The sequence below is a fragment of the Peromyscus maniculatus genome, chromosome 10 (assembly GCF_049852395.1).
Source record: "Peromyscus maniculatus bairdii isolate BWxNUB_F1_BW_parent chromosome 10, HU_Pman_BW_mat_3.1, whole genome shotgun sequence".
Classification (NCBI taxonomy): Eukaryota; Metazoa; Chordata; class Mammalia; order Rodentia; family Cricetidae; genus Peromyscus; species Peromyscus maniculatus.
The window spans coordinates 94,489,222-94,502,566 of NC_134861.1; the positions used below are offsets into that span (position 1 = coordinate 94,489,222).

A 13,345-nucleotide genomic window follows, 5' to 3' on the forward strand; every position below is an offset into this window, starting at 1 on the left:
ACATACGTACGTGGACTGTGTAACAGGAAGGAAAGTAATAATGAGCCATCTACTGAGTTTCATGGGCAAGTGGTCGGCTGTCAGTTACTACTGCACAGTCATCTCCCACGCCTACAGAGGGAAACAAATCCACCAATGATAAGAGCAGCCATACCTGCTTAGGGATCTGACCGAAGTTATTAATGAACCCGATGGTGGCCGTCTCCTTCAGTGGGTCGTTTATGTTGTAGATATCCACTTGACCCTCATAAAAAAGGTGATGGAAGACGTTGACAGCCTCTACGGCAGCAGGGCCTTGCTGCTTATAGCCAAAGATGAGGTCGATCCACTCGTGGAGGTGGGCACTCACATAATCACACTCCAGAGCCTGGGGGTCCAAAACAGGCTGAGTCACTGCCTGGCTGTTACTACCTTTTCCCACAGTGAAAGAAACTTGGCTAGAGGTCAACAGGAATTAAAATAATTAAGAATCACAAGGATAGTACAAGTAACTTAAAGAATGTGAGGCACACTCCTCAGGGTCCTCTCTTCATGCTGCGGTCACTGGGCAGGTGGACCCCAACTTCCCTTACCTCCCGGTGGACTCGGATGAACTCTCTTGGGTCTCCCTTTGCCCACGGTGGAAGGATAACGTCTCCGAGCTTGGTGCCATTTTGTTTACAGCCTGTGGAATTGGACAGTTAGGAAGGAAGTGTGAGTTTAGGGGTTAGCTTCCCACTAAAGAGACAGAAATCGTGTTCGAGTCATCACCAGGGCGATGAGAACATCCCCTGACCCCTTTTCCTGAGTCTGTGTGGTGGCCTTTCTCCAAGGCTGCTCCCTAGAGCAAGCCTCAGAAAGATTGCCAACTGTTAAAAAAAAAAAAAAAAAAGGCAAACTCTCCCAAGTGTCTTTCAGGAGGGCCGATTTACAAAGGTAAACAGTTTCTCCCTGGTAAGACTCGGGCTCTGATGCTAAGCTTACTGTCCTCTAAGAACAACACAGCACTTTCTGGAATGCTGACAGCTGCAAATTCCCTTTCAATGGCACATGTTATGATAACTTCAGTACATGAGTTTGCTCATCTTTTGATATTTAAAAAATGTATACATAGACTTTTAACACAGGATCTTCCTATTGTGTAGCTCTGGCTGGCCTTGAAATTCACCTGCCTTTGCCTCCCAAGTGCTTGGATGAAAGGCACCTACCACCATGCCTGGCTGACACTTAAGGCACTCATAGAAAACAGATATTTTGCAGTGATGAGCTTCATTAAAAAATAAAATCTGTTTTTTCCCATACAGTTTATAAGTTAAAAAAAAAAGAAATAAACAATTCAAAGTGAAGGATAATTATTTTGAATACAAAAAGATGGTGATTTAGTAGTCAGAAAATACATCTGAGACATATATAAAATATGTCTGGGGCCTATCCTGAGACACTTTGCTCAGCCTTGGTGTAGGGAAGAGGGCACTGAACCTGCCTCGGCTGAGTCTACCAGGCTGGGCTGAATCCCCAAGGGAGAACTTGCCTTGGAGGAGGTGGGAATGGGGGGTGAATTGAAGGGGAGGGCTGGGGGGTGGGAGGAGGGAGGACTGGGGAATCCATGGCTGTTATGTGAAATTAAGTTAATTATAAAATAAAAATATTTCTTTTTTTTTTAAGAAAAAAAATAAAATAAAATAAAATCTGAAACAATAATTTTTTGCAACATTAAAAGAAAACTCTTGGAAAAACTAGAGCTTCTTGGCAGAAACAAAAACATCATTTTGCAATAAATATTGGTACTTATTCTGTTTAAACTTATTTAAGTTATATGAGATAATCTGAAAGTGTTAAAGAAATAATTTGAGGCCAGCACAGTGGTACACATATATAATCCTAACACTTAAGAAGGGGAGATGGGGACTGCAAACTGGAGGCCAGCCTAGGCTACATATCAAGTTAAAGGCCAGCCTAGGCTACATATCAAGTTAAAGGCCAACCTGGGCTACATATCAAGTTAAAGGCCAGCCTGGGCTACATAGCAAGTTATAGGCCAGCCTGGGCTACATAGCAAGTTATAGGCTAGCCTGGGCTAGAAAATAAGATTTCCAACTTTAAGAAAAAAAAAAAAAGAAACCATATGCTAGGAGGTTTGAAAAATTAATTGGAATTCTCATCTAGAAAAACAGGTTCTTTTTATGTTTAATGAAATAACTCTAAAAGGTCATTTCAGCTTATAGCACCCATAGGTACAAATGAGATCAGCACTGTGAGAAGTGTAAACAATAAACAATTGGGGAACTTCACAGCAGCTGGTTAGATAAATGCCGTGTTAAGTTTCCTCAAGTAGATCAGTTTTCAGATTTCAGAGCCCTGGGCTGCCTCCAAGAGAAAGCCAGGAAAAATACTTCCCGCAGAAACCATCACGTGCTCATCACTGGGACTTGATTATTTATAATGTGGTGGATATAAAAACCAGTTCACTGACCAATGTGTTGCTTGGGTTAGAAATTACCATATGACTTAAGTCAAATCATTATAGTGACCACACACTTCACACATTCCCTAAGCCCCTGAAATGATCCCCCACTGTGTGTGCGCGCGCGCATGTGCCTGCAGAAGCCAGAGGACTCAGATCTCCAGGAGGTGGAATTACAGATAGTTGTGAGCCGATCTACATGGCTGCTGGGAACTGACCTAGGATCCTCTGACAAGATGGTCTTCACTCTTAACCATCAAGTCATCTTTCAAGCCCCACAGACCTAATTTTTTTTTTCAGACCTAATTTTTTGAGGATAAAAAACAAGCAACAATCCCTAGGCCTCTTTGAGACACAATCTGCCTTTAGAGGATCCTCATGTCAGACATATTTCCTCAGAACTACCAGTCATTTTAAAGACATCTGACGCAGTGCGGTCGCAGAGAAATCCTTGGTCTATGTATTCTGCAGCTGCTCCTCCCAAGGAAAACACCTCGGAACAGGGGCGCTAGAACAACCGGAAAGCAAGCCTAGATGCACTCTTTCACATCGCTAATCTTTGCTCAGAGGGCGGCAACTGGCGGCGGCTTGTTTTTGTATGTGTTCTTCAGGTAACAGCCATATAACGAAATTAATCATTTTAAAGAGACTAATTCAATGGCATTTAGTAATTCAGCAGGTATGCAGCTGGCATTCTCTGTGGTTTCAGAGCACTTTTATCAACCCCAAGAAACCATGAAGCGGTTCATTATTCTCTCCCGTGCGTGGTAACCACCAGTGTGTCTTGTGTCGGTGGATTTGCCTGTTCTGAGGCTTGCCAAGCATCACGCATTGTGTGACGACGGGCTTCGGTGCTGGATTTTCCGACTAAGCATTAGGTTTCTGAGGTTCACCTACTGCTGCACTAGACCCGGCATATACTCCCGAGGTCCCTGTTTGGTCAAATGCACAGTCCCTAGACTGGTGATACAAGGAGGTGACATTGACTTTAAGAGGGTGGGCTCAGGGGCAGGTCTCTGGTCACGGGGCATGCCCTGGAGGAAACAGCGAGCACCAGTCTCTTCTTACTCATTTCATTCTGCTTCCTCGACGCAGGAGAACGGCCTTTCTACCCCATGAGCCTCTGCTGTGATGCCCCCTTGCATAGGCTGAAATCTCCAAAGCCTTTTCCAATGCTGATGATTAGGAATTTGTTGCGTGGGATGAGTAACATTTCTTATCTGAGCCTCAGAATGTGTTCAGCCACGAGGGCACTCACACACGTGTGCTCGCCTGAGCCTCTGGCTTCCATTCTGTACATTTAGGAGCGAGCCACTAGGCCATGTAATGCCTTCATGTTTAAATGTTTACGCCAGTGTGGAACTGACGATGCCCCCCCCCCCCCTCCGTAAGTGCTTGGACTGTAAGTGTGCACAGCATGCTGTGTAACCATGAACACTGATGGAAAACAGGTTATTAAAAAAGGCAAACAAAAGAGCAGCTGGCTGGAATATTCTAAAGTAGGAACAATCGACTTTTGCTGTTTTCAAAGAAACCCTCAGAAGCAGAGATCAGCACATTGTGATCCACAAAACTGTAACTGAAGTCAAGCACTTCCCCTAACTGCCAGGTAACAGGAGAAACACATGGAAATTTTCTCTTTTTAAGACATGCTGATTTGGTCTTTTTCCCTCCCCGGAAAACAGGACAGTCACGGGGTAAAGAAACATGATTTAAAATTATTTTTAAACTGTCGTTTTGAAACAAATGAGCATATAAACTGATAATGCCTCAGGTAACATACAAGATTAAGATGACTCAGAAGATTCTGTATGCCACTCCTGGCCATCAATAGGTTTTCAACAGTAGTGTTTCTCAAATACATTTTGACTCCACTTTGCTTTCACTGAAACAACACGACCCCGACTACTGGGTGCCGTCTGTGTCAGGGTAAAATTTCTCCCCGACACCCACTGGAACTGGCTCTGTGGAGGCATGAAACGGCTTTCCTGTGTTTCCTTTAGCCACAACTCCAAGCACAGCAGTCAGTGCGGCAGGGTGGATTAGAGGGAGCTTCTTGTGCAAGCACCGTGGACAGTCCTTATAAGGACGACGGCTAACATTCCTAAGAAGCGCCACTTCTACGTACCCAGGTCAAAGTTGTTGGAGTTGAACAGGAATTCCGGTAAGTAAAAGAACTCCGGGATAAGCTCCTTCACATCCGCCATGTTGTGCTTGGACGCTGAGTACCAGGCTTCCCGCACGCTGTGGAACATCCGGTCTGCCAGATCGAAGTGTCCGCCCTGTGGGCAGGAGGAGGAGGCACCTCTCCATTAGGGAACACCGAGCCACAGAGTCTGTCAAGTTCAAGGGCTACAACACCTCCAACACTCTTGTCTATATCCTCGTCTCTTTGCAGAACTTTGAATAATCATAAAATCTGTTTCTCCTTGGTGTATTCTTTACAAAAGATGCCCAGTGTAACTGTTTTGTAATCAAAGCACAACTCAACTATGAAACATTGTAAAACTCATTTACAATATTAGTCTTTAGAGAGACATCAAGACTATAAGGGAGTAAGAATTCTTCCACAAATGATGAAGCCCCGAGGAAAGATTCTCGCGTAAACCACATGGAATTGGAAAGTGAAGTTACTACGTATGAATGGATGTTTGGCCAGTTCTGCTTTTTACATTAGTTCACAGGGTAACGAGTTCCGTACGGGAGTCTCGTCCATATTTGCCTCTGGTTGATGCCCTGACTTCCTTGTGCATGTTAACGTCAATTAACACGACATCTAAGTTTTCACAGCTATGAGGCTGAGTGGAAAGTTTTCAGAGGTTAACGGTTGATAACCAAGTTAGGGCAGGAATCATTTTTACCCATGGACCCTCCGAGACTCATCAGCTTCCTCTGTCATGAGACCCTGACTGCTCTAGTGAACACGGAGCAGCGGTCACTGGCAGGTGCTATAGGAAGCGTCAAGGCCACGGACGGCGGCGGCCAAGGCCACGGGCGGCGGCGGTCAAGGCCACAGGCGGCGGTGGCCAAGGTCTGCCCTGCTCTGTACTGTTTCTTCCTTCATTCCTTGCTTATGACTTTCTTTCTTCCTCATTCTGTTCTGGGTACCCCGGCCCCCTGCTGTTCCCCACCCCCACGCTTGCCTCGGGCCTCCTGTAGATTCCACTGTGTGTTCAGGTGTTCGCAGGGCCCCTCAGCTCCCTCAGCCACCCCGGGTTAAGCTGCCTCCCCCTCCCCCACTGTCCACTGGTCATTCACATTTTTTCTGATAGAGTTGGTCACACCCTAAAACCACTTCAGAACTGACTCATTAAAAACAATGTGTAGCTACTGTCTCCTTCACTAAAAGCCTGAAACCGTGAGACAGAGATCTGTCCTTGTCCTCTGACGTCCTTCCGAACAGGCAAAGGGTGACGAGTGCACAGGGGGCAGTGGACAGGCATGTGCTGAAGCACAGAGAGAATGTGGACACAGCGGAGGGCCTTTAAAATAAAACACTCGCTGAGTCCAGCTAGTTGAGACTAAACACCCTCTCCCCGGCTGCAGTATGTGTGCCGTTTAACTACAGGATCCTGGCACTTCACTCTAGATGAATTCTAGTTTAACAGCTTAAGCCTAGCAGAATTCAGCTCAGCTCTGAATGACCAGCTTGTCAGGACTAAAGCTCCCCAGTGTTCCTCATGAGGTGAGGTGTTTTTTTTTTTTAATGACAATTTGAAATGAAAGCACACTTAATGAGATTGGTAAAAATTCGAAGTTCGAGCTTTACCTGAAGCCGTAAGAATATCTGTGTGAAAGGCTCCATCCTTACAAGATACGAAGCCACAATCATTGCAGATGAATAGTGGGTGCCATAGTGGTACGCTGGAGTCTCCCCTGCTCCAGACAGTTGGGGCATCATTAAAAACAAAAGAGGAAATGAAACGTAAACTTGGTGTTAATCAAACCAGTAGGTCTGGAAATGCTGGCAACTGTGACACCAAACGCAGCCAGTTCCAGGTCCAGACAGCAGGGACCCTCACCCCACTACCCCTCAGGGACACAGCCTGCTGGGGTCTCTCCAAAGAGAAGTGCATCTCCCACGGTCAGTTTTGGGGTCTTGTTCCCTCTAACAGCAAGCCATCTTCCACAGAAGGAGAATACCAACTCATTAGCTACTTGTCTTTATTAAGTTATGACTTCTTCTCTAAACTGCTGTCTACAGATGCAGCGCAATAGTACATATCGTTATTGCGTATCTTCCTTGGCAGACAGGATGAGAGGGAGAGAAAGACTATGGGCACAGGCATACTGAGAAGCTTAAATTCAAGGTTTTCCCCCTTTGCTTTATGAATCTGAGGGAGAAAAACAAGCCACTAGATATAACAAAGTGTACATTTTACAAACATCAATTCATAATTTTAAATGAAGGGCTTTTAAAAAAGTACCCAAATGAAATGAAAAGGGACGTAGTAAATAAATGTGTAGTTCCCAGACTAAATATTATCAGAGACCAAGACACAGGAGATAGTTTCCCGCAGGGCTCTGCAGACAGCTACAAGCATCTTACAGAGATGGCCACAGACTGGCATGAAAACCGAGTCTCTACTGTACTAACGTGTGCACATGTAACGTGTGCAAGTGTGCACGTGGAACAGCCGCAGCTCGCAGGTGCACCCACAGGTGTCAGAGCACTAACCAGTGTTTACTTTCGAAACTGAAATACAAAGTCAAAGGCAGAAGGAGCGCCTCACCATTGGGGTCTTCCCAGTCCTTATACCGCTTCTTGTACTGGGCCAGCCGCTCGTCCGTCTGGGCGCCCATGGGCTTAGCCAGGTTTCTGAAGGTCTTGGGATTCGTAAGATCAACCTCCTGAAACACAAAACCAAACCCACTGCAAGGTTACCAGGCACCCTTCTCCCCAGAGGAGATGCAGTGGCTGTAGTGGGCAGCGACCCTATCTGTGGAAAGAACTCAGAAATACCAGCTTGTGTACTGTTTACACACCTTACATTCCGAAGCAAGGCTTGGCAAGTGGCAGTGCTTGACAAGTGTTTTGGAAATTATGCATTTCACAGGGAGACACCTCTAGTTTTTAACAAGGCCACAGCGGACACTGCAGACACTAAAGCTCCCATTCAGCAGTATCTCCGTGGACTAAAGGATACCTCAGACTAGCCAGGTGCTGAGAAACGTGAAAGCTCACAGGACAATTCCAGGCAGGCTGGACCACATGAGAAAAGCTTCTGCGGGAGAGGAGGGGCTTGGGCGTCCCACGGAATTACTTTAGACAGGTGTAAGCCAGTTAACTCTGTGAGGACCCTGACGTACAGAGCAGACGGAGGGAGAAGAGTGTGGGAACTGAGAGGAAGCCTGGGGCAATGATCCAGGGAGAGGCACAGACGCAAGTGGTGCTGGGAAAGCCGAGGGAGGCGGACGGAAGGCAGAGGCAGGCACGCCCTACAGACGCATGGATGGAGCTGCGGTTGTGCCTGGATGGAGAAGTGGGGGGCCTGATGACCTCCCCACACAAATGCACCCTCTGTAATGTAAAACTTTCTTCTCCAGATGAACTTGAACATTTTCATCTTGTGAGTCTTTCCCCTTGACCACCCTGTAGGATGTATTCATCCACTCAGCCGTGAATCAGACTCACATGTCAAGAGCACCTTAGTTGTGTCTATGCAGATAGGGGAGATTGGTATTCTTTTAGAAAACTAGCATTTTTCTGAGGACAAAAGCTTCAATTTTCTCCAGAATATAATACATAAAATTTCTGATCATTCAAGCAGCTCTGATTCTAGCAAGAGACAAAGTCAAATGGATTTTGGAATTCTGAGAGTGACTAATCTTTCTCATGCTTCTCACAAATGCCAATCTTGTATTACTCCACTGGTTCCTGCTTTAGCAGGGCCAGCCTCATCTCCACCAGACAGGAGGCGTGGGCAGAGAGGAGTGAGGACATGAACATCGGATGCTATGGATCTGGAGTCCCAAGTTATGAGAAATCCCCCATGCTTCTCAGGAAAGCAGAAAATAGTCCTTTTATGCAGCAGTGATGTTCTGTAGAAAGGGTCACTTCCCATTTTTTCCTAGCCACCAATTCAAACTGCAAAGGCAATTTCTGGTGCTTCCGGTGGATGCAAATTGATTAGCACTGAAGGAAAACTGGACAGACATTGTGAGTCAGTGCCCAGTACCCCAGGAGGGACTCCATTACCTAACCTTACACGTTATATTCCCAGTGTGTGCAAGCTAAATCTCCTCTTGCCTTCTTCACAGGAAGTACCTGTGCTGATCAAGGAACACAAGACTGCAGAGCAGGCACAGGGGAACTGAAATTTCTCTCCTTTATGAAAATGTATCACAGTCAGCCAAAGACTCGCGGCTCACCTCGGAGTCGTAGTCTGCGAGGATCCAGGGGAAGACGGGGTACTGCATAAGGTCATTGTAAGATCTGCCCGCCAGGGTGTTCAAGTGCATCAGATACTGGAAGTTGCTGATTTCACCTCTCTTAGGAAAGACAATAAAGAGATACATCTTAGAGCGATAAATTGTTTTTGCTGCTTAAAAAATTTTATATGCAAAAATGGACATTTAGAAAAAGAAGATTTCAGCACACACACACACACACACACACACACACACACACACACACACACACACACACACCCCAAAGAGAAATCTCTCCTCTGCGATCTACCTTTAAGGACCATGACCCACAAGGTATGGAGGAACATTCCGCATGCTAGTGCTTACCTCCCATCTTTGAGTCACAGACTTCTCTCCAACCAAAGTACTAAGTAATCCAGATCTAAACACAGAAGAAACTCAGTTATAGGTCAGAGTTTTAAATCTGAACAGCTTTACAACCAACACGTTTCAGTCACTTGTCTACAAGTCCTTTCCAGCCCACAGTGGATCTGTTAATGTGGTCCATGAAATCACTTTAGAGGGCTGTGATGAGCACTTTGAAACATATCTGAACCAAATGATTCAGAAGGCACCAAATATACCAAGGGAGGCGTTTTTCTCTGAACTGTGTTTCACTATTCATGATTCAGCCTAAGTGCCCAGGGACATAGCACAATGTATGCATGCCATTATCCATCATGGGTAAAGACTGTGTTGGTATATTGTATACCCTAATAAAATTTGCCTGAAGATCAGAGGACAGAACAGGCCACTAGATTAAACATAAATGCCAGGCAGCGGTGGCACATGCCTTTAATCCCAGCACTAGGAAGAAGTACTATGGCTGGGCAGAGAAGGGTATATAAGGCGTGAGGAGACAGGAACTACTAAGCCTTTTCTGCTGAAGCCTCTTTTCCATGGGACCCCTTTCAGCTGAGGACTCAGGGGCATTCAGTGAGAAGATTCATAAGAGTTGGTGAGGTGAGACGTGGCAGTGGCTTGTTCCTTTGTCTCTCTGATCTTTCAGCATTTACCCCAATATCTGGCTCTGGGTTTTTATTATAAGACCTATTAGAACTCATGTTACATAAGACCTGGGTTCTAAGTGCCCAGAGACATAGTACAATGTATACATGTCATTATCCATCACAGATAAAGACCTGGAATCACCGGCTCAAGAGTCACTGGCTATAGCCTTGATTATCTGAAGGGGCAGCAGACGGCACACACCAGACTCAGTGCCACAGGTGTCATTTTCTACATCGATAAAGTCCTTCAACCAGGCAAAGTGAACCTGCAGAGCTGTCTCTCGAGGGGAGTGAGAACATTCCGCAGTCCTAGAAAGCAGAGGAGGAAAACCTTTCCCTTCCTGTGTTTATGTTAACAACAAACACGTCTGGAACTTCTAGAACCTGTTCCTGAGGTTAACAAAAGCACATATTTAGGGTTTTTGATTTGCTACTGGTTAAAGAAAAATAAAAGCAACTTTTTTATTAACTTAATATGTTTTGATGTGCACAGATTTGCTGTGGGATGGTCTATATGTCAAATTGCTCTAATTGGTCAATAAATAAAACACTGATTGGCCAGTGGCCAATCACAAGCAGCAAGTGAAGATGCCGGTAAGCCACAAGCCATGTTGCAAGGTATAGATTTATGGAAATGGATTAATTTAAGCTATAGGAACAGTTAGCAAGAAGCCTGCCCCGGGCCATACAGTTTGTAAGCAATATAAGTCTCTGTGTTTACTTGGTTGGGTCTGAGCAGCTGTGGGACTGGCGGGTGACAAAGATTTGTCCTGACTGTGGACAAGGCAGGAAAACTCTAGCTATAAATGGCGCCCAACATGTTGGCAAGACAGATTGAAAGGACAATTCATTTGTAAAAGACAGACTCTCTATTAAGTTTTCACATCTTTTGTGATTTCTTAGTCAGTCCCTCAACACTGCTTCTTTCCAGGCTGCAGCACCCAGAGGGACCTGAGTAAAAGGAGCTATGCGGGAGCTGGAGGGTGATGGGCTTGCGCACAGAGCCAGAGAGTTTAAATGTAACCACCAGAGAACAACAGAGCAAGGAGGGCTGGGAAATTTGTAACAAGTAGAGGCTAACCAAGACTTCATTCTAACCAAGAACTCAGGGAAGAGCAGGCACAAGATAGGAGGAACCCATCAGCTGACAAACAGAATACAAGTGTACTCTCAGTGAGATACACAATTGCACAAGAAAGCGTTTCATAAAATCCGAAATTTAGATAATTAATGGAGTCAAGCAAACCAATCTAATAAGGGTACAATACAGATGGAGAATTTCTTGTGTATCAATTTGGTTTTGTGTATCAAGAGCCTTACACACTTCATTTTATTATAGACAGTCTACTCAAAACAAAGAAGAATCGCATTTTAGTACTATAAGAAAACCTGGGAAAGGTAGCATCAAAAGATCAGAGAATACTTTATATATATAATGAACAGGTGAGTGACTGAAGGTTATGTTTCCAAAGAGATTTTTGAAGATAGAAATATTCAAATGTAGCACTAAATGAAAGAATAAAAGCTTATATTTCGAGAATTCAAATTTTTTCTATAACAACTGATGAAAAATACCAAATAATTCTATCTAGATATAACTCATTTTAATTTCACCATGAAATGATATTGAGCAAGCAACACACTACTTACCCTTGCTCCACACTGGTGTTTGGTCTCTGACCGGAGACAGACTCTGAGCTGTCAGTGAGAGAGGGCACAACTGCCAGGAACCTAAAGAATTTAAAAGTGCAAATGAAGTCTCAGCAGGGACCTAATGGAGCCCTAAGAAACAAGGACCTTTCCTTACAGCTTTCCTGCCCCTGACCGGCCCCATAGCTGTAAATGGCAGCCAGGAGACAACTATGTAACCAGGATGCTGCCGGGAGACAACTATGTAACCAGGATGCTGCCAGGAGACAACTATGTAACCAGGATGCTGCCAGGAGACAACTATGTAACCAGGATGCTGCCGGGAGACAACTATGTAACCAGGATGCTGCCGGGAGACAACTATGTAACCAGGATGCTGCCGGGAGACAACTATGTAACCAGGATGCTGCCGGGAGACAACTATGTAACCAGGATGCTGCCGGGAGACAACTATGTAACCAGGATGCTGCCGGGAGACAACTATGTAACCAGGATGCTGCCGGGAGACAACTATGTAACCAGGATGCTGCCAGGAGACAACTATGTAACCAGGATGCTGCCGGGAGACAACTATGTAACCAGGATGCTGCCGGGAGACAACTATGTAACCAGGATGCTGCCGGGAGACAACTATGTAACCAGGATGCTGCCGGGAGACAACTATGTAACCAGGATGCTGCCAGGAGACAACTATGTAACCAGGATGCTGCCGGGAGACAACTATGTAACCAGGATGCTGCCGGGAGACAACTATGTAACCAGGATGCTGCCGGGAGACAACTATGTAACCAGGATGCTGCCAGGAGACTATGTAACCAGGATGCTGCCGGGAGACAACTATGTAACCAGGATGCTGCCAGGAGACAACTATGTAACCAGGATGCTGCCAGGAGACAACTATGTAACCAGGATGCTGCCGGGAGACAACTATGTAACCAGGATGCTGCCAGGAGACTATGTAACCAGGATGCTGCCGGGAGACAACTATGTAACCAGGATGCTGCTAGAAAGGCCCACAGCTCCATCTTCCTTGTTTCTGCGCTGTCACGTGAGTGGGGAAGGGGACCCCAGTCAACAGATGAGGTGCTAACGAGTGACCGCAACTAAACAATCACCTGACAGTAGGCAAGACACAGCCGACACCCGTTAGACTTCATGGAATGAACAGAAACACGCAAGAGACAACTTTTATATGCAGAGTTGCTCATGACATCAGTATATGCCTTAAATCGCGGGGGGAATCCTGGAAAGGATGCGCAAAGAAATTTCTGAAAGACAAACTCTCCTCTCCCCAGCAGCCCACAGCTGTGAATGCTGAAAGGTATAGCCTGTGCAACTGCTCAGTCAGACGAGGAAGGGGACCGGTCACCTCATCAGCCCTCTCACACGGGAGAGAGTTTGGGATCGATCACCAGTCGGTCTAGGGGCTATATTTAAAGGACATGTCATTTCTGTGCTCACACACTGGCAATGGTCTTCTGCTATCTACAGTTTTGGTCTCTGCCACTTAGTTACCTATGGCCAACTAAAGAACATTAAAAAAAAAAAAAGTCCAAAACATATTAAATGGGAAACTCCAGAACTAAAAAATGCTTGTGTTTTCAACAACGTCCATTACAACACATGGCTGTGGTTGCTTCAACTTATTTTTACTGCTGTTAGTCCATTACTCTGCCCCATTCACAAGGTAAGCTTTGTCACAGATGGGCACACAGGCTACAAGGAAGTAGATCTAGGATTTAGTGCTCTCTGCAGGCGCCACCATGTATAAAGGGGACAGGTGGTATTGCACTGCAATGGGCATGATATTAGCTAGTCCTCATGGAAGTAA

At 45.5% G+C, this 13,345-nt stretch overlaps 1 protein-coding gene across 13 annotated transcripts in view; it reads right to left on the reverse strand.

The window, feature by feature from the left end:
• The window catches only part of Wdfy3 (WD repeat and FYVE domain containing 3), a 253,981-nt gene that overhangs the window by 24,322 nt on the left and 216,314 nt on the right, over window positions 1-13,345 (reverse strand). For all 13 annotated transcript variants that reach the window (XM_076546791.1, XM_076546794.1, XM_076546795.1 and 10 more), the window contains 8 exons: window positions 11,515-11,595; window positions 9,182-9,236; window positions 8,816-8,935; window positions 7,177-7,294; window positions 6,213-6,319; window positions 4,572-4,725; window positions 573-664; window positions 155-367 (listed from right to left, as the gene is read on the reverse strand). In XM_076546791.1, coding sequence (XP_076402906.1) covers window positions 155-367; window positions 573-664; window positions 4,572-4,725; window positions 6,213-6,319; window positions 7,177-7,294; window positions 8,816-8,935; window positions 9,182-9,236; window positions 11,515-11,595 — 940 coding nt within the window. The remainder of the gene's footprint in view (window positions 1-154; window positions 368-572; window positions 665-4,571; window positions 4,726-6,212; window positions 6,320-7,176; window positions 7,295-8,815; window positions 8,936-9,181; window positions 9,237-11,514; window positions 11,596-13,345) is intronic.